This window comes from Amblyomma mixtum, chromosome 3 (assembly GCF_055824585.1).
Source record: "Amblyomma mixtum isolate Tamu chromosome 3, ASM5582458v1, whole genome shotgun sequence".
In the NCBI taxonomy this organism is placed as follows: domain Eukaryota; kingdom Metazoa; phylum Arthropoda; class Arachnida; order Ixodida; family Ixodidae; genus Amblyomma; species Amblyomma mixtum.
Window position 1 is genome coordinate 187,819,047 of NC_143014.1, and position 22,542 is coordinate 187,841,588.

The 22,542-nt window shown below is 43.1% G+C and overlaps 1 protein-coding gene across 4 annotated transcripts in view; it reads right to left on the bottom strand.

The window, feature by feature from the left end:
• Positions 1-22,542, bottom strand: part of poe (E3 ubiquitin-protein ligase-like protein poe) — a 178,240-nt gene that overhangs the window by 113,908 nt on the left and 41,790 nt on the right. For all 4 annotated transcript variants that reach the window (XM_089582226.1, XM_089582224.1, XM_089582225.1 and 1 more), the window contains 11 exons: positions 22,324-22,416; positions 18,948-19,083; positions 16,784-16,907; positions 14,308-14,410; positions 13,380-13,524; positions 11,588-11,667; positions 10,808-10,945; positions 9,190-9,372; positions 7,206-7,328; positions 3,510-3,644; positions 1,666-1,757 (listed from right to left, as the gene is read on the bottom strand). In XM_089582226.1, coding sequence (XP_089438352.1) covers positions 1,666-1,757; positions 3,510-3,644; positions 7,206-7,328; positions 9,190-9,372; positions 10,808-10,945; positions 11,588-11,667; positions 13,380-13,524; positions 14,308-14,410; positions 16,784-16,907; positions 18,948-19,083; positions 22,324-22,416 — 1,352 coding nt within the window. The remainder of the gene's footprint in view (positions 1-1,665; positions 1,758-3,509; positions 3,645-7,205; positions 7,329-9,189; positions 9,373-10,807; positions 10,946-11,587; positions 11,668-13,379; positions 13,525-14,307; positions 14,411-16,783; positions 16,908-18,947; positions 19,084-22,323; positions 22,417-22,542) is intronic.

The following is a 22,542-nucleotide window of genomic DNA, read 5'->3' on the forward strand; positions in this document are numbered from 1 at the left end:
AAAATCGTGACGGCTCCAAGCGCATAATCCTGGTCGCCTTTATCTTTATAATCTTGCAGTACAGCTTGAAGCACCTAGCAGTCCATGAAACACGTGATGGAGTCTTGTGGCATGGTGACCTACCTCCTATTACGACTTAAAACCCCATGAACCACTAGTACATATTTATACTTTCGCAGCCAATAGCAGCTGAATATGGCTTTCAACAAAACACTAACTACAGCAAGATGTTTTTTTTTTTTTGCCGCGATTCATGTAATACGCAAATAAGGCACGCTGACTTGGCACCCTGGCACTGTAAAGCATGAAACTGCAAAAAAAAAAAGCAATCACTTTTTGCATTTACACTTTCACACTGCCCTTTGCTAGTGTCTCAAAATACAGGAAAGGAAACATCTGCTTGGGGCAGTAGAGATTTTGTTCGCATCACTATCCATATTAATGCGGCAAAATACATAGGCCCCAATAGGTTGTGTATATTATCACCCTGTCCATTGTTTGCAGTGAGTTTCCATATTAACACAGCATGTTACATTGCAAAAGTTTGCCTCCATAAAAATCGTCCATAATTCAAATTGTCCATGTTAACGGGGATCATATTAATGGGGCAAGACTATTACTATTCCCAAAGACTCCTCATTTGATACAGTCAACTAGAACAATTTAATAAAGGTGTTAGACATGACTTAGTTCAAGGGAACTTGGTATGAAAGCTGAATCATCTGAATGACCATTTACCAGCCCTCATAACCTGATGCCTTTCCGATGCTGACAATGCTAAAGAATCCAGGTGCTACCACGAGGTATTATTTTGCCATTAATAATTTCACAACAGCTGTGCCTGACTTGTTTCTCAATATTGCAGATATCACAAGCGTTATAGTGGACTCCTTTGAAGACTAACTCTGTTAAGCAGAACTCTGATAAGCTGAACAGTTGGAACAGTTCATGGTTGCGTTGTATAAAAAAAATAAAGTAGCCTGGTTAACAAAAACTCAAAATAGAACCCAACACCATCAACAAGCTAATAGGTTTTAGTGGCCTTGTCGCACTGACTGATACGGTAAGGTAGCTTCCCAAAGGGGCACATGGGATATGAGGGATGCCACAATGGAGGGCTCTGGATTAATTTCAAGCAGTGAGAGCAATAACCTAAAAGAATAGTCAACAGCGTAACTGAATAGAAGTGTGCATGCAGGGATTTTTAACCTGGGAAGAACAATGATTAACTGTGACTGGCCTTATGTGTAACATGCAATTAGGCACATTTTGCCTAACCACTTTTCATGAGCACAGGGATTGCAAATAGCTCTGTCTATGTGAAAAAATGTAGCGATTGAAAGATACAGGTGTTGGGTGCAGATTTCAAAAAATATTTGTCGGAGTGCTTAATGAATGTTTCCATGCCAACTCCTCATTTATACTTTAATAGTGGTGGTTTACTCTTCTACAACCCAATACCAGCCACTTCTGTGAACCTGAACTTCTGACAGGCTCAACAGATTAACAACATCTTGTCCAGTTCAACTTAGAGGAAGCCTAACGGATTCTCTAATTGCAAATACATAACCTTCTACCAGGCAAAATTTTCACAGCTGCTACACCACAAAAAGTCAACTGGCCATTATTACAAGAAGCTCCCATAACAAAGTAATGCACCCGCACCTGATGCAGGTGTTGTAGAGCTTGATCAGCCGAAGAAGAATGGGGAAGATTTCCCATGAGAACTCCTTCACTTCTTGGCTGTGGCTCTCATTCTAAAAACAAAACAAAAAAAGAATGAAGACAATACATTATATGCACCAAACAACAACAATTACATGCTGTGGAACTGAACTTCAGCAAGACATAGCAGAGCCCACTAATACCCCATGTGTTAACATTTATAACCACCCTAACAATCACCTAGTACCCTCCTATCTGAAGTCATTGACACGCATGCATGTATACATCACATCAAAGCCATGTGAATGGTTAAAATCACATTTCTTAAAGGGAAAAACACTGCAAATGTAACACATAGCAAGCCATTTAGGAGGTAAAGATAGTGAAAATATGTGCCCATTCCTATCGATCCCTTCTGCATGTGACAATGGGTCCTCCACAGCAAAGTAAATTGCAACTAGAATTATTTATTACCGTATTTATTCGAATCTAGGCCGATAGTTTTTTCAAAAAAACGAGATGTAGAACTCTTAAGTCGGCTTAGATTCGAGGATTTCGTTTCGAGGTTTCGTATTCGTAAAATACGAATAAATGTAGCACGCAGGTGGCGCCCCCACAAAACGCCAACGAAAGACAGCACTGTAGCCGTTGCTATCTGTAGCCGTTGCTATCCGTAGCCGTTGCTATCTGTAGCCGATACTGACACATGAGCACTGGCTGCCATTTTGGCCTTGTTCTGTTCTCGTGCGGTGGCGTGAGCACATTCGCAGCAGTGAAGTTTTCGTGCGTGGTTTTTATCACCAACACCATGGCACCAAACAGGCGGTGCCATTATAGTGCCGCCTTCAAGCGGAAAGTTATACTCGCTGCAGAGCAGTCGTCAAATCTTCAAGCCGGGCGGGACTTCGGCGGCTGATCCCGGGCTGGCGTTGCATATGTCTCCTCGCCCAAACGCCAGCCCGGGATCCGCCTGAGCGGGTTCCTGGCAATAAATGTCGTTTGCGTGCTGTACCTCTTGTTCGCAGTTGTTTTTTCGGCCGGCCTACAATCGAGGTAAGTTTTTTTTTTTTCTGTGGCCTTCAACTTTCGGGTCTCGGCTTAGAATCGTGGCCGGCCTAGATTCGAGTAAATACGGTATTACTTATTTTTAAATATGAATCGCATAAGAATATGAAGAAAAAATGCCTTCAAATATTGAATACCTGTCCAGTATGAAAAAAATTTTAGAGGAAAATAAGCAAATGAGTGCAAACTTCGGCTTTGTCTCTCCATTCTCTCATTTTTGGGTTGCGAAGGCTAATGATTTTTTTGTATTTCTAGATGAAGTTGGGCAGATATTTTGAACACAAAGTTGAATGGGACATTTTCACAATTTTTTTCGCATCTGAAGATTAATGTCCCCCATTAATTATGATTGCACGAAATACAAGAGAAGTTTTAAGAGATGTCAATGTTTACGGTTTATTATGAAATTGCAGGGAGTCAAAGTAGAAACCGAAGAACGAACATCCGATGAACGAACATGGGCTTCACAATCTGCTGGTTCTCCGTGGGTACTGCGTGAAAATTAAATACATATGATGTTGCTGCCTTGTGTGGCTCAAGAACCATGTCAGCCCCTAGGGTAGAGAGTGCAGCAATTCATATTTAAACACCAGTGACAATTCTACTATTGCCTGGCAAAACAGTGGATGTCTTTGGTGACAAAAATCGATTATGATGTTAAAAAATAGATAAGTATCAGCTTCCCATTCAATTTTCACATTTTAATATAAGCCCCATGCTACTGAGGCTACGTTTGTTACTGCCCTTCACAGTTTTACTGCATAAACCCAAATACCTACCGATGACTTCAGTAGTGTGATGTCCAAGCAGACCTGCAGCTTGGCAATGAGGGCCTCCAGCACAAAGAGGTCCATCAAGTGCGGCAGCTCAGAGCGGCTCACAGGGCCCGAGAGGTCTGCTGGTCCCTGGCCCAGCTACATGAATGCAAACCGAGAGAGCACAGGCTAAGCTCTGAAAAATGGTCCTCATCTGTAGGAGCGCACAAGCAGCAATTTTTGAAACCAAACCAAATCAATAGGGGATATTCAAAATTCCGCAAGTGCGCTTTCCTGCATAACATTGTTGTCCCAAACAAGATGGCTGACCATGCGTTTTCAGCTGAAACAAAGCAAGAAAGACTGGTTTTTGTTTGATTCTTCCAAAATACGTTTCTTACATTCTATCCACACCTTTAGCGCCTGTCCTGTAGCCCACGTAGTTCCTTTATAGCGAAGTCGGCCATCTTGTTTGGGGCAACATAGTTATGTGGGAAAGCGCACTTGCGGAATTATGAATATCCCCTATTATGTAGTGAACAGCCACAGTGCCAAACTGTTTCGTGGATAACACTCCACAAGTGCGTAATTGCACATCACTTCTGCAATACTACAAGACATTTCAAACAAAAAAAATTCAAGATATTTCTTAAGGCCACCATTGATTAGGGGTGCTTCTTCCCACTACTACGCCATTATGTTTTAACTTTGGATCTATTAGATCATGGATGTAGTTCAATTATTGACTAAAATGTATTAATCCACAGCAGATAGTATAAAAACTCTCGCATCGGCATAAATTAAAGTTGGAGTCAAATAAAAAAAACATACCAATTAAGAGGGAAGCCGCTCTTAGAAAAAAAAAAATTTTTGATCAATGATTGCACAACTGAAATTTTCAGGGAATGTGTGTTTTTTCAAGCTGGTTCCCAATATGACATTTATTTTTACCTAGAACTAGTGCTTGTGCACTTATGTAATAAGTTAAAAAAGATTTTGGAGAGAAATTGTAAGAAATTTTGCTGTAGGAAACTTGCTAAAAGGCATGCAATTGGTTTATCTTGGCACTGAGGAATGCATTAAGGGTAAAAAACTCAAGGGGACACTTAAGCTTTGCCTTAATGGTATGACGCGATACCACTGATGGGTTAATGCCCATATATGCGGAATTGGTCATTCTCTGCTTAACATTCATAGATCCCTAGGCATCCCCAATAACACTCCTGTTAGAGTGGTGCAGCGGTTAAGCGATGCACCGTTGCCCTGCGATGGCAGGTGCTGCCACCGGTGGGGCTTGTGGGACCTCGGCTGCCCTTCCTGTGCAACCTCTCGTGACCAGTCATTAACTGCCACCTGCCACGGTGGGCAGTTTGCTGACAATACGGTGGGCAGGGGTGATGACATCACAAGGTCACATGACCTAGGAGGTTCTTGCTTTTCTGCGGATTTTTCACTCATGGACACACACACACTGGCTTTTCTGCGATAGGGGACCCTTAACACTATCGCACTGAAATTATCATCCTGCCTGTCATAGAACTTCCACTCCAGGAACAGGAATACGAACTTAACTTCCAGTTTCTTAAATGGCAACTTCAAAACCTCATGATAATTTTATCCTTATTGTATTTCTTGATGTCAAAGCAAACCAATGGCATGCATTTCAGCAAGTTCTCTGCAGTAAGATATCTTACAATTTTTCTCCAAAACCTTACATAACATATTACACAAGTTCACAAGGTGGCTGTCGGCTTCCTTAATGTGTTTGTCTGAACGAGCCCCTCATTTCCCTACCCATGTCTGCTCAGCAGCGTAACGAGGGTCTCTGTTCTGGTAGTCTTGGTGCCATAGGTATGGCATAAGAGGATTCTCGCACAGTTTCCGCCCTCGCTGTTCAACCACATTCTATGCAAAATTTGTGCTAATACGGATGTACTACATCTGCCGCTATGGACTGGTGAACACTTTCAGGGCTAGGTTACACGCAACATAAATGCCCTAGAAAGTAGAAGACAACAGCTGCTGCCACAGCTCAGTTGGCAGAGCACCATACGCGAAATTTGGAGGTCGTGGATTCGGATCCCACTGATGGCATGTAGCTGTTTTTTTCTTCTACTTTCCAATGAATTATTTTTCAGCCATGAAATTATAAATTTCCCATTCATCAACATAACATAAAAAAATGACAGAAACATACCCCTATGATTTCCTTGGTTTTGGAGACTTCATTTCTATCATATACACTGGCACAGGCATAGTGGCCGACAAGGTCATGACAAGGTCTCAAGAAGTAAAATGCATATTTAAAAGTCAGAAATAACATTCTAAACAATGGCAGCTGCACCTCTCCACTGCTCTTAGTGCTGCCAATCACACAACATTGGCAGTAGGAGTACCATGATCAGCAACCCCTTACACAACAGCAATGCACTCAAGCTTGTATGGGAAGAGTCATGGTTCTGGCGCCTGCCGAAAGCAATATCACCGTTCAACAAGGGGAAGCTTTGGGCCAGTTGGTCAGACATGTTGGGGAGGAGGGATAACCGCAAACTTGACAGGACTGAAGATCGAGAACAGGACAGGACGAGCGGTACCGCTCGTCCTGTCCTGTTCTCGATCTTCAGTCCTGTCAAGTTTGCGGTTATCCCTCCTCCCCAACAATATCACCGTATTTGTACAAACAAAACGGCAGTTTTTTTCTTACATTATCTGCTTCAGAAAGTACCTTGAGTTATATTTTTTAGCCAAGCTACAAATACTGTGTGAATTTTTTTTTTTGCTACTCTTTGAAATATCCACAGCAGGCTCACCCACCAGGCTTAAGAGATGCAAGGCAAAGCACATGGCACGCACTGGCGAGGAAGGGTTGCTACAAACATGGAAAGGCGGTGGCACAGGCCATTGAGGAAGAAAAGAAGGCCGTGAAAGAGCCGTATGGGGTATAGGGAAGGGAACAAAAGGTTGAAAGGGTGAACAGGCGCACAATTGAGCAGCACGAAAACACGACGCAACGAGGTACGAACCAACACACTGCACAGTGGCTACTGCTGCACATAAGTCTGCATGCATTAACATGAGGGAGCCTTCCAGCGGAATATTGCAGATTCTTTGTTCTCAGTTCATGGAATTTTAAATTTTCCACTGCAGAAAATTATAGGCCTTACTTATAACTTTCTGTAACTTTAGCATGTAAAGCAACATCGTGGTACAGCAATTGACCTAGGAGGTCACAGGAAGTACTGTACTCCAACCATGTAGGCCAGAAGCCACGCTCCAGCTGCAGAAAGGCTGAACTTTTAGGTCCTTTATATCTGGTCTCTGCTTTGAACAAATAAACTGAACAGAAGTAAATGCAACCTAAACAAGATTAACTACAAACACACAGTCATGTCCACACATCTAATCTAGGTGGTTAGGCACTCTCACCCAGCATAACTGAATATGACAACTGATACCGAAAACCAGAGTGCCACAGATGCCACTAGCTCCCTAAGATGGTTCACTGAAGAATTTATTACTCACTGAACTTTTGCAGGCATGTCAAACTGAACAACATTTGACATCAGACGAAAAAAAAAAAAAAGCATTAACTTCTCCCTTAAGCTATTAAATGTAAAGATGAGGTTATAAACAGCACAGCCCAATTTGTGTCGCACAAAAAATGCTCAGCAAAAATGGGAGATTAAGCTGGTTGGCCAGATGCCAAGTTTTGAGTTTTACCTGCTTGCTGGCCAGCTGCTTGAACACCCGGACATCAAAAAGAAGCTGGCTTGCATTTGCTGTGACCTGATGAAGGGTAGACTCGGCCCTCTGTGCTGTCATGCTCTGTTTCACCAGAGAATCCTGAAAGACAAATGAAGGCAATGTAGCAAAGCAAAAATGGCAATGTAGCAAAAAAAAGCCCCTTTAACTGCCAAATTATTTCCTGTAAAACGAACCAAATTTGCCAATTTGTTTTTAGTCAATTTTTTTCTACACAATTCTGATTCTCAAATTACATTACTTCATTGGTTTCTAGTTAGAACACAAAAATTTAAAGAAGAAAAAGCTGCTCTTTAAGGGCGACTTTACCTCGGAGCATGTCATAGTAATGGGTTACAATGTACAGAAAAGTGCCACATTTATTTAATCCAATACGCTGTAACACACTGAAAAGTGCACACACGCTGCTTCGTCCCAACAAAAACGAGGTTTCATCATTAATAGTTAATGTGCACTATCCAGTTAATCATCGGCGTTGCTCTTGTCGCAACCTGAAGTCTCCAGCTCGCAAACGAAGTCAGAGTGGCTGTTGGAAACAAATTCTAGATAGTCAGCAATGCTGTTGTCCGAACTGTTTTCTTGGGACATTGCCACCAGCAACATTCTTCATGTCTGGCGCCATTATGAAAAGACTGTTGTCAGGCTTAAAACACATGTTAAAGGCACGAAACACATTCTTTAATGAACAACTACCGCCCTTTAGTGTTGAAAATTGCAAGCTACGCAACTGCCGGCTGTAACTTGTCTTTGGCGGAGAGAGCAGAGCAACATCGGGCCGGATGAGTGCGGCTCATAATTGGTGATATTGGTGCGATCTCCCATGATTAGTACAGCTCAGGGTTTGCAGTTAAAGGGTTAACAGCCAAAAAGGTCATAGCCCAAGGGACTTTTGCGCCATCTAAGCTGAACCTAAGACCAGTTCTTTACAGCATTATGTGTGATGTTTATCTCTATTTTGATCAGATGCCCCTCTGCTGCCATCATCACAATCAGCCTGACTCCGTCCACTGCAGGACAAACGCCTCTCCCATATCTTTCCAATTAACCTTGTCCTATGCCAGCTGCAGCCTCTCTAGCCCCACAAACTTATCTCATCCACCCATTTAACTTTCTACTGCCCCCTGCTACACTTACCTTCTTTTGGAATCCAGTCAGTTATCATTAACCACGATCGGTTATCTTGCCTTCGCATTACCTGCCCTGAACAAGCCCATTTCTTCCTCTTGATTTTGACTAGAATGCCATTACCCTGCACCACTAGCATGGATGAACCCCATTTCAGCTTTAGCAGCATAACGTTTTGTCTTTCCTGGTGCAAACGCCAAGGGCACAAGAAGAGTTAGCAGTGCTGAGGCGCTGTGTGTTCACGGTTGCAGGCGGAACTAGTCCAGTGCGCACGACAATGTGTCTGTGGTTGTACCGAGCGTCGCAGGCAGTTATCCATTCACTCCCAGCAGAATATACCACGCAGGCAGAATTATGCACACATGAAAGGATTCTTTAGGCTGACTTTTTTTTTATTACCGTTTGCCAAGTTACGTGTACGGCCCTTACATGGGGCCGGCCGTTACAAGAGTATGTATGGTAGGCAGGGATGAGATGCTGCTGTTGGCACATGACAGGGTTAAGGAGGCCAATGAGAAAGGCTGTGGATGCAATTAGGCTAATGATATGATGCTGAGCTTGAAGGCGAAGTTTTTTAAAATCATTATTATAGTTTGGAAATGTTTTCTTACTGTAAATGGCGCTATTTGTTAAACAGCGGTCAAAAGTCAGCAAGGTTATTTAGAGTAATCTTGTAGCACTAGATCTGAACGTCTAGGACAAAAATGTTTTTTGTGAGCTGACATGAAATTATGGTCCCAGAGTGAGAAATAACACTAGAAGGCCACAGAGACACTGGCAAAAAAAACCTGCAAAAGAAATATGACAAGAGGCAAACCTTGATCCAGATGTTGAAGTTCTTGTGACCAAAGCGGGAAACCCAGACAATGGCATGCAATATCTGCGGCAGGTCAAGCATTGCATTGCCTGTAGCCAGAGCCTCCGACAGCTGTATGGAGGGAGGCAGGCTCAGCAGCAAGCGCCACACTGCACCAAAGCAGTACTGCACAGCAGCTGCACCCTGGTTCCAAAAAGAAAAATATGCAGTCAGCACTGCTAAACACTTAGTATGGGTAGCAAACCATGGAGAAACAAATTCACATAGACAAAGACATAGGAAAGAATCAAGAACACAGTGTGAAACATGCTGGAAGATATGCTGACTACATACAGTCGGCGACAGATTTTTCAGACCCAGCGGGACCCAAAAAATGGTCCGAATAATCGAACAGTCCGAAAAATCCGTGAACTTAAATAAAGCTTTCTGCAAAAAACCGGCTTCCAAAATCGCGAAAATCGCCGCTCTCCATGTTCCGCCTACAAGTGATAATATTAGACTATCTGAGTCACAGCCGTGCTTTTGTCATGTCCGCACCTTATCACATCATGATACCTGCGACGCGACCGCGGTCATGGCACGAATGAATGCACTCGCTGCGCGAAGCAAGAACAGTCAGTTTGCATGGGGCAATGACGTTCGCGAAGACCGAGAGGTAACCCATGGGTAACCCATGGGAAGAAGCGAGCAGAAGTGAGCGCCTCCGAATGCAGTCCCCCCCTCCCACCCATCTACCACGTCTGCTGTCCCGCACCGCGGCGGACGTTGCAGCTGTCCCACTGTGCTGTTTTCAATGCGATCACGCGCCCTTTGTAGGCCATCTCGATGGCAATGGAGAGCACCTCATCTCGAATGGCAATGATGGAGGACAATAGCCAAGCCTATCCAAGCCAGTCCAACTGCGCCCGCTGAGCCGATTTCGTTTAAATCCAAGATGGCGCTTTTCACGGTAGCGGCAAACGGGTTGGTAGTGACAGCGATGCCTGCTCGCATCTATATTAGGCCGAAATAACACACTTTCGGATGAAAAACAGTCACCACAATATTGCTGGCATCTAGTATTTTAGTCCGAAAATTCGAACTTGCAGACTCCGCAAAGTCCGAAATATTGGTCGTGAAAATGTACACGTTTCTATGAGGTACGCGACGGTTCCTCAGCGAAGTCCGAAATATCGCGCTAGTCCGAAATATCTGTCGGCTACTAGCAGGAGTTGCCCACCAAGTCCCTCCACACATGGTAAATATCCCATTCGGCAATTTGGCTGGTGCTTGCATGAACAGTTATTGGACCTGAACTGCATGAAGCTAACGACGTCGTCATTCGCCCATCAGCAAAGAGCACTGTGCGGGTTCCTACCTCCTTTTCACCTATCTGGCTGCGACTTCCATCCTTTTTCACCTGTGAGTACTCACTGTCATCGCTTAGGCTGTTCGCTCGGGGTGCATCTCTGGCTGCGGGTCAAAATAAACCTGGTACGTGAAGTCCTGCCTTACATGCTAACTGAAGGAACTCAAATGGACAGAACATAATCTGTTACAGGGCTCCAGTATAATAGGTTAGAGAGCCAAGCCCATTCTTAGCACACAAAGTGCTAAAAGCACGAATGAGGTAGCTTACCAAATACGAGAGCTTAGGGTAATCAGAAGGTCGTTTCACTGCATCACACTGAGCTCCAATCCAAAGAAGTGAAAGTACAGCTCCATAGAGGTCGGAGTAATTGAGTACATCTGGTGATGCAAGGAGAAAGCTGCAGGCCTGCATTTGTAAAGAGTGCAAGAGCAAAATAAGATTTTCATTCACATGCACTCACTGAACTTATACTACTACACAATTCAAGATCAAGCTGTAGTAACTGGAAGTAGTTTTTTCTGTTAGCAATACAGCTACAAGAACTTCAATAGTAACAAAGAGGCAACTTTTTGATTAAGCTATTGTCTAGAACACCACATATCCTGTCAAAAAAAAAAACGATACAGACTTGCTTCTGGTAATAGAGCACGCTGGCAACAGTGAACATTAACACACAGGCACACAAGTTTGCAAGCACAGACTTTTTTAATACAACTAAGGGTAGCTATCATTTCATAATTTGACTGCTATAACCTTGGTTTGCACTTGGTTTTATTTGTAAGTAAAGCTTGATTTCACAGTGAAAGGGCAATTCTTGTATTTTAATCCTCCTCCTAGCCTGCAACCTGGCACAGCAGTAAAAGTAATGAAAAAAAGACTACTTAGGATAGTGTTATAACCTGCAATGATATTGTTTTCATTTGTACAAATGAAAAAAATCTGAGCACAAAATGACTGAATCCATTTTTTTTTTTTTTTCACTATGCATTACTGCCAGAGAAAATGAATAAAGTCAAGTAGCACCAAGATATAACAGTAAACACTCACAAAGCCATCCAGCTTGGGAACATCCTGTGTGCCAGACTCCAGAATCATCAGATGGTAAAACTTGGGCCTGATGTGTGCTCCTGTAAAAGATTAATTTGCATTGTATCAGACTAGGCTTGTGCGAATATTCCATAATTTCGAATATGCGGTCGAAGAGTAAAGTATCCGATATTCGATTTGGTCTGATTATTTGATATTCGAAATCTCGAAGTATTCATCTCGAGTGAATATTTCTGGAACTCTTGCTGTGTGTGGTTTCGGTCCAGTGTAGGTGGGATGGCACCGCAGTGCGCACGCATGCAGCCAAAGCCCCAACTTTGCACTTTGTGACTATGCCCTCGCATGTACGCTGGAGCCTGTCTACACATGCTTGCGGAAACACACACGAGCAGGCAGAAGCGCGGCGCCCAGATGTGTACCTGCCAGGCGTATACAGCTGCGGTACACGTGGTGCGCATGCACCATGACGGGCACGGCGGCCTGCATCAATAGAGATTTAGCATAGCGTGATCCACTGCTATGCGCTGCCAGTACGCACACTCTGACTGGTCCTGACAGGGCAGGCGTGCAAACAGCTGGCTGGCGCATGGCGCCTTGTGGCGTCCTCAGGGCGATCTGCGCATCGCGGCAACCCACGGAAGTGGATCGTGCTATCTTAGACCTCTCTAAGTGGAGGATGCATGGCTCCCTTGACTTCCGCTTAACGAGTCCCGAGCTGACTGCAGCTGCTCTTCTCTGCGTGAAATTCACTAAACAAGCGCGACAGCGCGAGCACGAAGCGGAGTTAACATGAGACACATGATGGGTGCCCTTTTCCGATGCCTGATGCGGGGTGGTGCTGGGCGCGTGAGGTGCACACCTAGCATTTGTAATGGAATCACTGCTTAAAAGCAACAGCTGCGCAACGATGCAATCTCAATTAAGAGCAGTAGTTGGAGGCCCCACATGTATGTTGGCTCCCTCAATTTCTGATAGCCATTTTTGCAGAAACTCGATTTGATAGGTGTGACAAAGCTTCAATGTATTCTTTCTTTTCATGTAGTGGCCTTCTGTGTTCGAAAAATACATGATTTCGAAAATGTCTACTGTGCCATTCAACCTTTTTTGTGTCCCAGAAGTATTCGAGCTATTTGCTTAGAAAGACAATTACTATTCACTACGAATTTGCTTTGAACCAAGAAACCATTGGTACATGCCTACATCAGACACATTGAATCATTTTGAATACCACTCATTGCAGTGAGTGGCCTATACTGGCAGGAGTTATGATGCGACATAGCATAGAAGCTGAAGCACCAAGTAGCTACAAAAAGAAAATGTTTCTGACAAAATGCTTGGAGGGCAGCAAACATTTAGCTTTAGTGTGCATTTGTCAAGACATGCTTACTGGTAATAAGAATATAGTAGTTGCACACTCAATCTTCACATTCATTCCATATGAGCAGACCACGTCAATGTCATGTGGTCCAAAAAGAACACAGATTGCCTTTTCCAATAGGTGTATCAGTTTTTTTTGTTTTTTTTTTCTTCAGCATTTGCAACCTTGCAGTAATAGCATAACTTCAGGAATGTGTGCTGTTTATATTCAACTGCCATGATGACAAAAAGCACATCTATCATTTCATCACCTGATATACATGATACAATTGTTAATAAATCAAACTGGCATTGGTGGCAATGCATGCTTTATGGCGATCACTTAGCCATGTGCTATGCAAGTGCGCACACAACTAATCAATGTCCACCCAACCTTTCAACCACAATAAACAGAAGGGTTATTTCTGACACTTACCTTGAACGACGTCAGAGAGAGTGTTCTTGGCAAAATTCTCTTCTACTTCCTTGCATGGAAAAAAGAGCTTTCCATGCTGCTTGGCAGTTTCGGTGTCAGGACTGATGCAGGCAGACCCGTGGAGAGTGAACAAGTTCGCTTGCACCTGTTCAAACCACAAGCCTTGCTAAGACAATCGCTTAGCACTCAGATCCGAAAATTTGGACAGCACATAAGCAGGTGCAGCTACAGATATGTAAAAAAAAAAATAATGCATGTTCAAATTTTTTTGAACAGTAATCAAAAGAGCCTTTATCATTCTAGATCCCAACACTGTTCTAGGGCACAACAACGGACAAACAGGCATATCCTCGAGGTTAGTCTACAGTCTTCGGACAGTTCAGACAGAAGAAGCTTGTCTGGCAGCAAATACAAGCTTGCTTGTCTTCTGTAAAGTGGGTACTAATATTCAAGCATGTACTTGGTATCGGTGTGTGGGTTTAACATCCTGAATACAATACCACATAAAAATACAAAATCTTCAGGGCTGTTACAAATGTATTGTAGTTGACCACAGGCTGGCATGGCCAAAGTCATACAGGGCCTAGGCCTTGCTGCAGCATGCAGTGGAAGGAAGGATGCATAGGAGAAGTTAGAAGACCCGTGAAATGATTAAGCTTTTAAAAGTATAAGCTGCAAGAACTCAAAATGAAAACTTCAGTCATCAAGAGATCCCGCCAGGATAAGTATGCACTGCCTGCCACTCCATACTTTCACACGATTTCTCATAACCCTAAGAATGCTGCTGGTCTGTGCTGTGTGTGTATGTTGTACAGTACTGCCTGGATTAGAGAGCCTGATATGCCCACAGTCAACCTCCATAAAATATGTGCCTTGGATGTGACCACATATGTGCAAAATTTCTATAAGAACTGCTTATACTCCTCACCTGGTCAACAAGGGCTGCTGGAGCATCGTACAAGTTCTTGATTAAGTACTCAAAGATGTGCAGAAGTCTTGCAATGTAGATGATTTGGATGTCCTTCAATGGGCTGCAGCAAGAAAACAGATGCGAAAGCAGGAAGCTCAGCAATGCCGCATGCATATGAATGGCCTAAGACTGTCCATCAATAGAAGAGTACAAGACTGCATGAACTGTTTTTGCACCCCACACTGCACTGCATTCTTTTCTTCAAGAAGACATGATAATGCCCTAGTTTGAAGCAAGCATGTCTCACGGGACAAAGCACATGAGACAATGCAAACTGAAGAGCTGATTGCACCAGAAACCCCCCTCAGCACCTTGGGTCTCATTTTTATGTTGCACTGTCTTCCCTTACCCAATGCAACCAAGCGACATGCCCTAATAAAACACTTAGTGCTGCGGAATGCAAGTTCATGTTTTACTGCAAGGGCCTACATAACTTATGCGCACATGTAAAGCTGTCCACATACACAATTTTTTTTTTTTTTTGCACTGGCTGTGTAAAAAACCATGCAGAGGACCCAGAGCTGTACAGCTTACCAGAGAATTCACTTTTGCAATGTTTGTCCCAAAGGAGCTCACTGTACCATTACATTTCATCAACAAATGGATTGCAAGAAAGTGAATAACACAAAGCAGGAATTGGCAATGCAACACATTGCAAGAACAATAAGCATTCCATGCACTAAACAGTACATGATCCTGAAAGACTTTTTCTTTACTTTAATGACTGCTATAAAAGCAAGTGATGCTGGGTTAGGCAATCAGGACAGTGGCAACTCTGGACATAAATGTATCAACTGGAGTTTGCCACTTTAACACAGGTGCTGGCAGGACGAAATTTTTACTTCCTCCTTCGCACAACTTAAAGTATATGTTTCTAACACACACCAGGTGTACAAGTCAAATATTTCTACAGACTTGAGACAAGAAAGGATAAAGGATAACTGAAGAACTGTTTAGTGACACAACATCCATTGTATACATTTGCCTCTGCCTAAAACAGTAAATGCTCTACTTTCGTTACAAATCAAATTATCTATAACCCTGTCACACGGCAGTTCCTGATGGCCTTTCCAACAAAGGCATCTCATTTCACCAAAGGAGCAGACTAGAAAGGAACAATGATGCTGCTACAACACAATGCAGCTCAAAGGTGGAACAGTCGTTGGACCCCTAGCGTTGCATGACTAGGCAGAAGTGAGAGCTTCAAAATGGATGTGGAGCATTTTGTTCATTTGTCAAGTTTAAAATTCTATTTACTTCATCATATTTCATGAAAGAACTACAGATAGCTTCTCTGGCCCTGGCCACTACACGCATTTGGTGTTGCTGCTACCTTTTTACAGTTTAGATTGAAGCATAGTATAAAGACAACCAAGAACTAGACCAAGACAGACTTTTTTAATATTTGTTTATATGTTTCCAAAGATCTTTGGCTACTTAGAATTTCTTCTTTCTACACTAGTTTTCTACACTGGATGGTCTTGCGATCGCAGCTTCTCGAAGGCTGCTCTTTTGGGTATCAAAAATCTTGGGCATCGGCTGCCTTCACCTGCAGGGCCCGGCAAAGGCATGACACTTGTGCTATGTAGATTCGCACCGTGCACCTTTGAACAGAAAAGTCTGGTTCTCTAAGGCCTTTACAGTGCCATGTGACAAGGATATTGGAAGTTACTCAGAACTGACATAACAGCTGCATCACAGCAAACTCAGTTTTTTCAGACACACTTGTGCACCTAGCAGTGATTTCATTGTTAGTCGTATTGAGCACCCTTCTTGTAGCAAATAAGTTGTTTTTTTGTGCCATTCTGCAAACGCAGTAAATAATATTTCACGTAACAGTGAGCTAAGCAGCACTCTGTCCGCCATTTTTGTGCAGACAGATTTTGCCGCGAGTGAAAACAGATTGTTTTTGCTCAATTTTGAGCGTAATGCGCATCTTTGAAACACAAAGTGATTCCACGATCTCTAGGGTGCTTATCTGACAAATGAGAACATTTCTATGTTACTATTTCTAACAAATTGACACTTCGCAAGGAATTCTGCACATTGTTGCAAAAACTTACCCGCTAGCCTTTCACACTCAAAAACTAACAAATTCTCTTTCTTGACGCCTGAATGTACTACTTAGGTGAAAAAGTAATTGAGTTCAATCAAAACAAAAAATGGCGCCTGAAAGGGATAAGCAAGAAAAACTTCTACATCGTAACTGCTGTGTTTTGGATTGCTTTAATGAGGTACACTAAAATTGTGCGCCCCTTTCACTAGGTGTCCATCACTTTGTTTCAATACACCTAGCTTCCTATCAGTCATTTCAAAGAACTCTTAAGATTTGTGTCATCATGGCACATCTTGTAGCCTGAAAAAGATGCTACAAGAGAAACCATTAGAGCGAACTAAGTGAGAAGGAAGTGCTAGCTGGCGTATTATTGCTTACCTCTGGGAGACTGGGGCCACATTTATTATTGTCTTGGCAACACTCAGAAGAACAACTTTCTTCTGCATTAGCTGCAGGTTATGGAACAAGAAAAGCAGCAGCTGGGTATGCTCCACATTCAGATCTGAAAAGCAAGTATGCATGCACGTGAGCAGAGTCATATTTGGCTGAACACATGAGTACAATGCTGAGAAAAGTTGGCATTCTATTGCACTGCCTATGAACACAGCCACTGTCAAAAGCTAAGTTCCCAAGAGATTTGCTTCTAAGCCACATTATTTGGCTCTTGTAGCACCCATGAAGTCCCAGCTTCTGGAAAGCAGAAGACGAGAGTTCCTCTCACCTTCAAGAGATTTGGAATGCCAGTGGTACATATTACGCCATGCAACAGCCCAGAATTAAACCCCTTCCGCTCTTCACTCTTAACAAAGTGTACATAATACTTCATGAAGCTGAAAGCTGACTAGACTGTAGAGTTCCAAGGACAATATTCCTGAGAGGCATATGATGCTATTGACACTTGCTGACAGTTATTGATATTTCTTGAGTGGTTTCAAGAAAAGTGATATAGTAAAAGCTCGTTAATTTGACTCGCATTAATTTGAACATCCGGATAATTCGAACAATTCGAACTGCCAGCACAGCCCCGGCAGTCCCTTAGGCAAGTCTATGGCACCATATGCTCGCTAATTCAAGTCACTATGGCCCTCCCACCAGTTAATTCGAACTGGCTGCCGAAGAGAGGCAGTGTTGTGGTACGGCTGGCATGGCAAGCAATCATACAAATAGCCCTACTCAAACCACGATTCCACACCTCTGACGTGCAAGCAAGGCCTAGCATGACGGCCCCATCTCCAAGAACAGTCGGATCGTGTACAGTTGACTCTCGATAAATCAAACTGATAATTTGAACTCTTGGTTAACTCAAATAAATTTCAAAATTTTGACTGGCTGGTTATTGATTGCACTTAAAGCTTAATTCATACCGCACACTCTCTTAAATTCGCTTAATTCAAACTTTTTGGCTTGTTACCATGCTCCCGACAGGCAAAAAAGTAGCAAGCAGCCAAGGTGGGATACATCAGATTTGTGGCACCGCGTGAGCTGAAAATTTTGCCCCTCCAACTGGTTAACTCAGATGCGGTCCAAAGGGAGGCCGTGTTGATCGCAGTCACCCCATCACCGCACACTTTCATTTTCTGAGCTTAGCTACCAGCCCGCGATGATATCGGCTACTGGCTGCGCATCGGAGCTAGAGCCAAGCTGTACACCGGTTCGCAAGCCGACTGACACGCCGCTGGTGTTTATTCCTTTTTAGACGTCAAGCTGTTCTCGCACAAATGTGCGTTCCCCTCGCTTCCCTCTGCGCGGTCGTATGTGCTGCAAATGCGTGGTCATCACGAGCTGCTCAGTGTGTGATGGCTCCACAGCTACTGCGTCGCACCTGTGAAGGAGGCTGCAGAAGGCCTTACTATTTTGGAGCAGTTCTGCTCAGATATTCACGACAGTCAGCATGCAGTACACCATGATGAAATTGCGAAAAAATCATCACTGCCACAGTTTTCCCTAAAAAGCAGATCACCATTGCATGTCTTTTCATCAGTTAAATTTGTAGCACTGCAAAACTGTTTTCTGAAAGATTTTTTTGCAGCTATTCGACTAGCAGAACTTCAGATATTCGGACTTTTTTTACTCTATTTGGAAGCCAATGCATTACTGATAACTTTTTTTCAACCATACAACCAGTTGGAGACTGCTGGAAGAGTAAAGGAATCAGTGCCTTTCATCCATATTTTACGCTAAGTATTCAGATAAGTTTGCATGGTGAAATTGTTCTTAATTACTTTTTGTTTGCATATCTGTCCATAAAGCAAATCACATTTAGTCTTAGATCACATTAAAGTGCACTTCTGACAATTCAAATTTCTAATAATTCAAACAAAAATTTCTGGTCCCTTGGAGTTTGAATTAATGAGAGAGTAGTACTGTAGTTTCGGTTTCACTTTTCTGAGCTTCATACCAGCCCGCATCAGCCAGCCAGTGTGAAGCCCACCTGAGCACAGTTTTGGGCACCGATAGGCACGTCGCTAGTCTTTTCTACCCCCATTACGACTATCCATTCATGTCATGATATGATGGTGGACGAGTTCACGAAAGTACATGCCTTCATTGTCGTCAACATGTGATGAAAGGATTGCCTTCTGCATGGTATTCAGCACGAGGCGAAAAATGAGAATGCATGCTGTGTCATTCTCACTCCTCAGGTCATCCTTGTCTTTCTGCAGTCTCAGCAAGAGAACCTGAATAGAAGTAGAGATTACACACCACCCTGAATATCTTATTCCAATTTGCAATCGGGGCAGAATTAAATGCAAGTGAATGAGATTAAAAACAAACCCACTTAATTAGAATGGTCAGGGTTCAGGCTAGCGGGTAGTCAACATGAGGATCCATAGAGCACAATATTCAAGGGACACAACACGAGCGCTTAATTAATACCACATTTACTCCAACGTAATAATATTTTTTTACCTGAAAATATAAGTGGAAAGTCACCCCTCGCGTCATATTTGAATATCACTGCTAGACAGACTCATTATATACCTTATTTTCACATATTGGCAGATGCGTCATACAGGGTGGTCCCAGCGTCGGGAAACCGAAAACAAGAATAAATAAAGAAGCTGGAATGTCATACAGGGTGGCCAACAGAAGTACAGAAGCACCAAGCCACCGAGCCACCCCCTTGTTTTGTGGCCCCAAAGTCGACCCTTGCATTACCATAGTGGTCGCATTACATTTGAGTGAATATGGCACTTCAATCTCTAATCTTAAGTAGGTGTGTGATCAGTCATGTAATATGCACTAGGCACAGCACTTGTTTTCAAACCATGAATCACACCAGTTAATTGCATGCGTGAATGCAGAATCACAAAAGGACGTTTTAGTCCATGCAAATTCTGCTCGATTTCCGCCCAAAAGTGCCTGTCAATGAGGATAATTATCTTCACATACTACCAAAACAGTCAAATGCTTTGTGCTCACAGCTTCTTCCAACCTTTTCTTTCCTTTTTTCCATTTCCCAAAGCTAGGGGCTGACCTATATCACACAACCAATATGCAAGCACGTATGGTATGGTGCGCCTTTGTCTCTGCATAATATTCGATTATAATGTGAGGGCCAACTTTTCACTTCCATTTTCAGCAAAAAAAAAAAAAACTCAATGCATTCAAGAAATACACTAAATATGAAAGTTTATTTTTGAAACTTCCCTTGCATACTTTTCAAATGTGCCTTCATTAAAATCGAAATGACCATTGCAACTCAGCGTCATTCAGGCCTTCGTATTCACTTCAACAGCAGCACATGTTTGTGCAATGCCCCAACGCCAACTTGCTGATACGAATCTCAAGAGGTCGCAAAAGATTCATATCACCAGGCTAGTCGTATAATCAAAAAATGACCAAAATACCTATGCTGAAGCACTAGCAATGCCTTCACGGAAATTATTTACCGACAGCATTTACCGTATATGCTCACGTAATGGTCCCACTTTTTATCCAGAAAAGTTGACATCAATTTGGGGGGAGGGTTCATAACGCAAGAAAAAAAAGCTTCAACACATTTTTTGGGACAGACAAAATTTCATATTACAATTATATGTCTGCCCACCTGCCCGCCCATTCGACCGCTCATTTGTCCATCCATCGTCAAAAAAAAAAAAGCACATGGTCAGATGGGTTTGTGTCTAAAGGTGTTTGCCATATCACAGTGCAATCCAACGATTTTGTGACAGCCGGCGCCAGCCAATTGCGGCAAGATCCCTGAAGACCGGCCCTGAAGGTCAGGTGAGAGTTTTTAATATGAGGCTAAAAAAACTTCTAGGATGGTTACAACTGTGCAATGCGAATGTTTAAGCGTTGGCTGCAGAGTGAGAGGTATTACGCATTTCCAATCTTGGTCTCGAGCTCACCAAATCGGGGTCTGAAGGTCTCAATGCTTTGTCCACAGCATTTCAGTGTAGAGGATGTTTTATAGCGTTTTGGTTTAAACTACTACACTCCTCTCTGATGCTCAAGTGCTGATGGCTTTCTAAGCATACAGTGGTGCAACCGGGCGCACAGTAGTGTGCCGAGCAAGCCACCACTGCGGGCCCTTCTGTCAAGGGCGTGGGTGCACAATGTCTTGGCACTCTGCCAAGCTGTTTTCTAGAACGTCTTTAGCAAGGAAGTGGAAATGCAGGCCAGCAAGAACTGCCTCAGAAAGCTGGCTCCGAGTCATGTGTGCAGAGTCTTAACATCACTGCAGGCCAGTTGCGCACCACAAGTCATGCACACGTCTTTGCTTAATTCAGATTTGGAACAACTTCGCAAGATGTGGCACTGGCCAAAAGAACTGCCCTACCGGCTTCTTTAACTCCAGAAAGTTCTCACTGGCTATCGTACAAGGTGGCGGGTCTAATTTTTGCATCACATAACTGAGACTTTCAATGCAATGCTATGTCTACGAAGCATTTGCCAGGTCTGTGCTAATTCATTTTGAAGGTGCACTAAAGGGGAATCTGAACTTGTCTTCCTACAGTGGGAACTCGATCTACACGTTCCGAGCATTCTTAGAAACTTCTAATTATTGTCATGTGCGGCCGATTTCCCTAATTTAAATAGGATTAAATGTCCTGGCTCCCGCATATCTGTGAACTCATCGCTGAAGGTATGAGGACCCAACGTGTGGAGTACCTTTCAGGCAGTTGCGTGGCGGCTTCACTTTCGATTTTTTGTTTTTTTTTAGATTTCTGTGAATATAAATAGATCCAGTCAGACTCCATAGCTGCAAATTAGGCCCACGAAAATAAAAATACATGTGGACGTATCACTCCACCGATAGCAGAGCAGCAAGCCACCACAGGACTGGCTGAAAGGTTGGTTTACTCCTCCTACCGTCAGCGGTGAGTTAAAAAAAAAGACGGGAGCCAGGACGTTTAATCCGATTTAAATTAGGGGAAACAGCCGCACAGGACAACAATTCGAAGTTTCTAAGAATGCTCGGAACGTGTTGATCGAGTTCACGCGGTAAAAGGATGAGCTCAGATTCCTCTTTAGTGCGCCTTTCAAATGCAGGTCATCACATAAATAAAATGCACAAGATTTATCACAAAATGTAAAGCCACACTATTTGCTGTAGCCATCATAACTATCTCAAGCATACATCAATATGAGGTTCTCGTGTCGCAGCTGATGCATGGCATCAGCAACGCAAACATTAATTTTGTAAACATACAATACAGTTACACTTATTATGTAGCTTTATGTTGCTTTAATTCTTGTTCCAACTGATATTTGTTTGCCCGGTGAGTCTGCAACAGGCAAAAACAGCTTTTGATGCTTCTCTAGAATATCAACTGTGATTCACGAACCTTCATTGAGCCCTAGAGGATCACTATCTATCACACTATGCAGCAGCATTCCATCAACAGTATGTCCAATGCTGCTTATTGAACGAGAGCTGAAAGTGTCCGTATAGCACCTCATCTAAACCTCACCTGTGCCAGTACTGACAGAGTGCGCCAGTAGATCTGCAATGGCCACTCCTTTTGGGTCCATGGGTTGATATTCAAATGAGTCAACAAGCCATCCTGCATACAGCAAAATACGAGGACCAATAAACATACACATGTAATTTTTTCTGAAAATGTAGTGCCCTTTAAGATAGCACAAATGCTACTATGCACCTGCACATGAACGTCGCAACCAAATTTTTC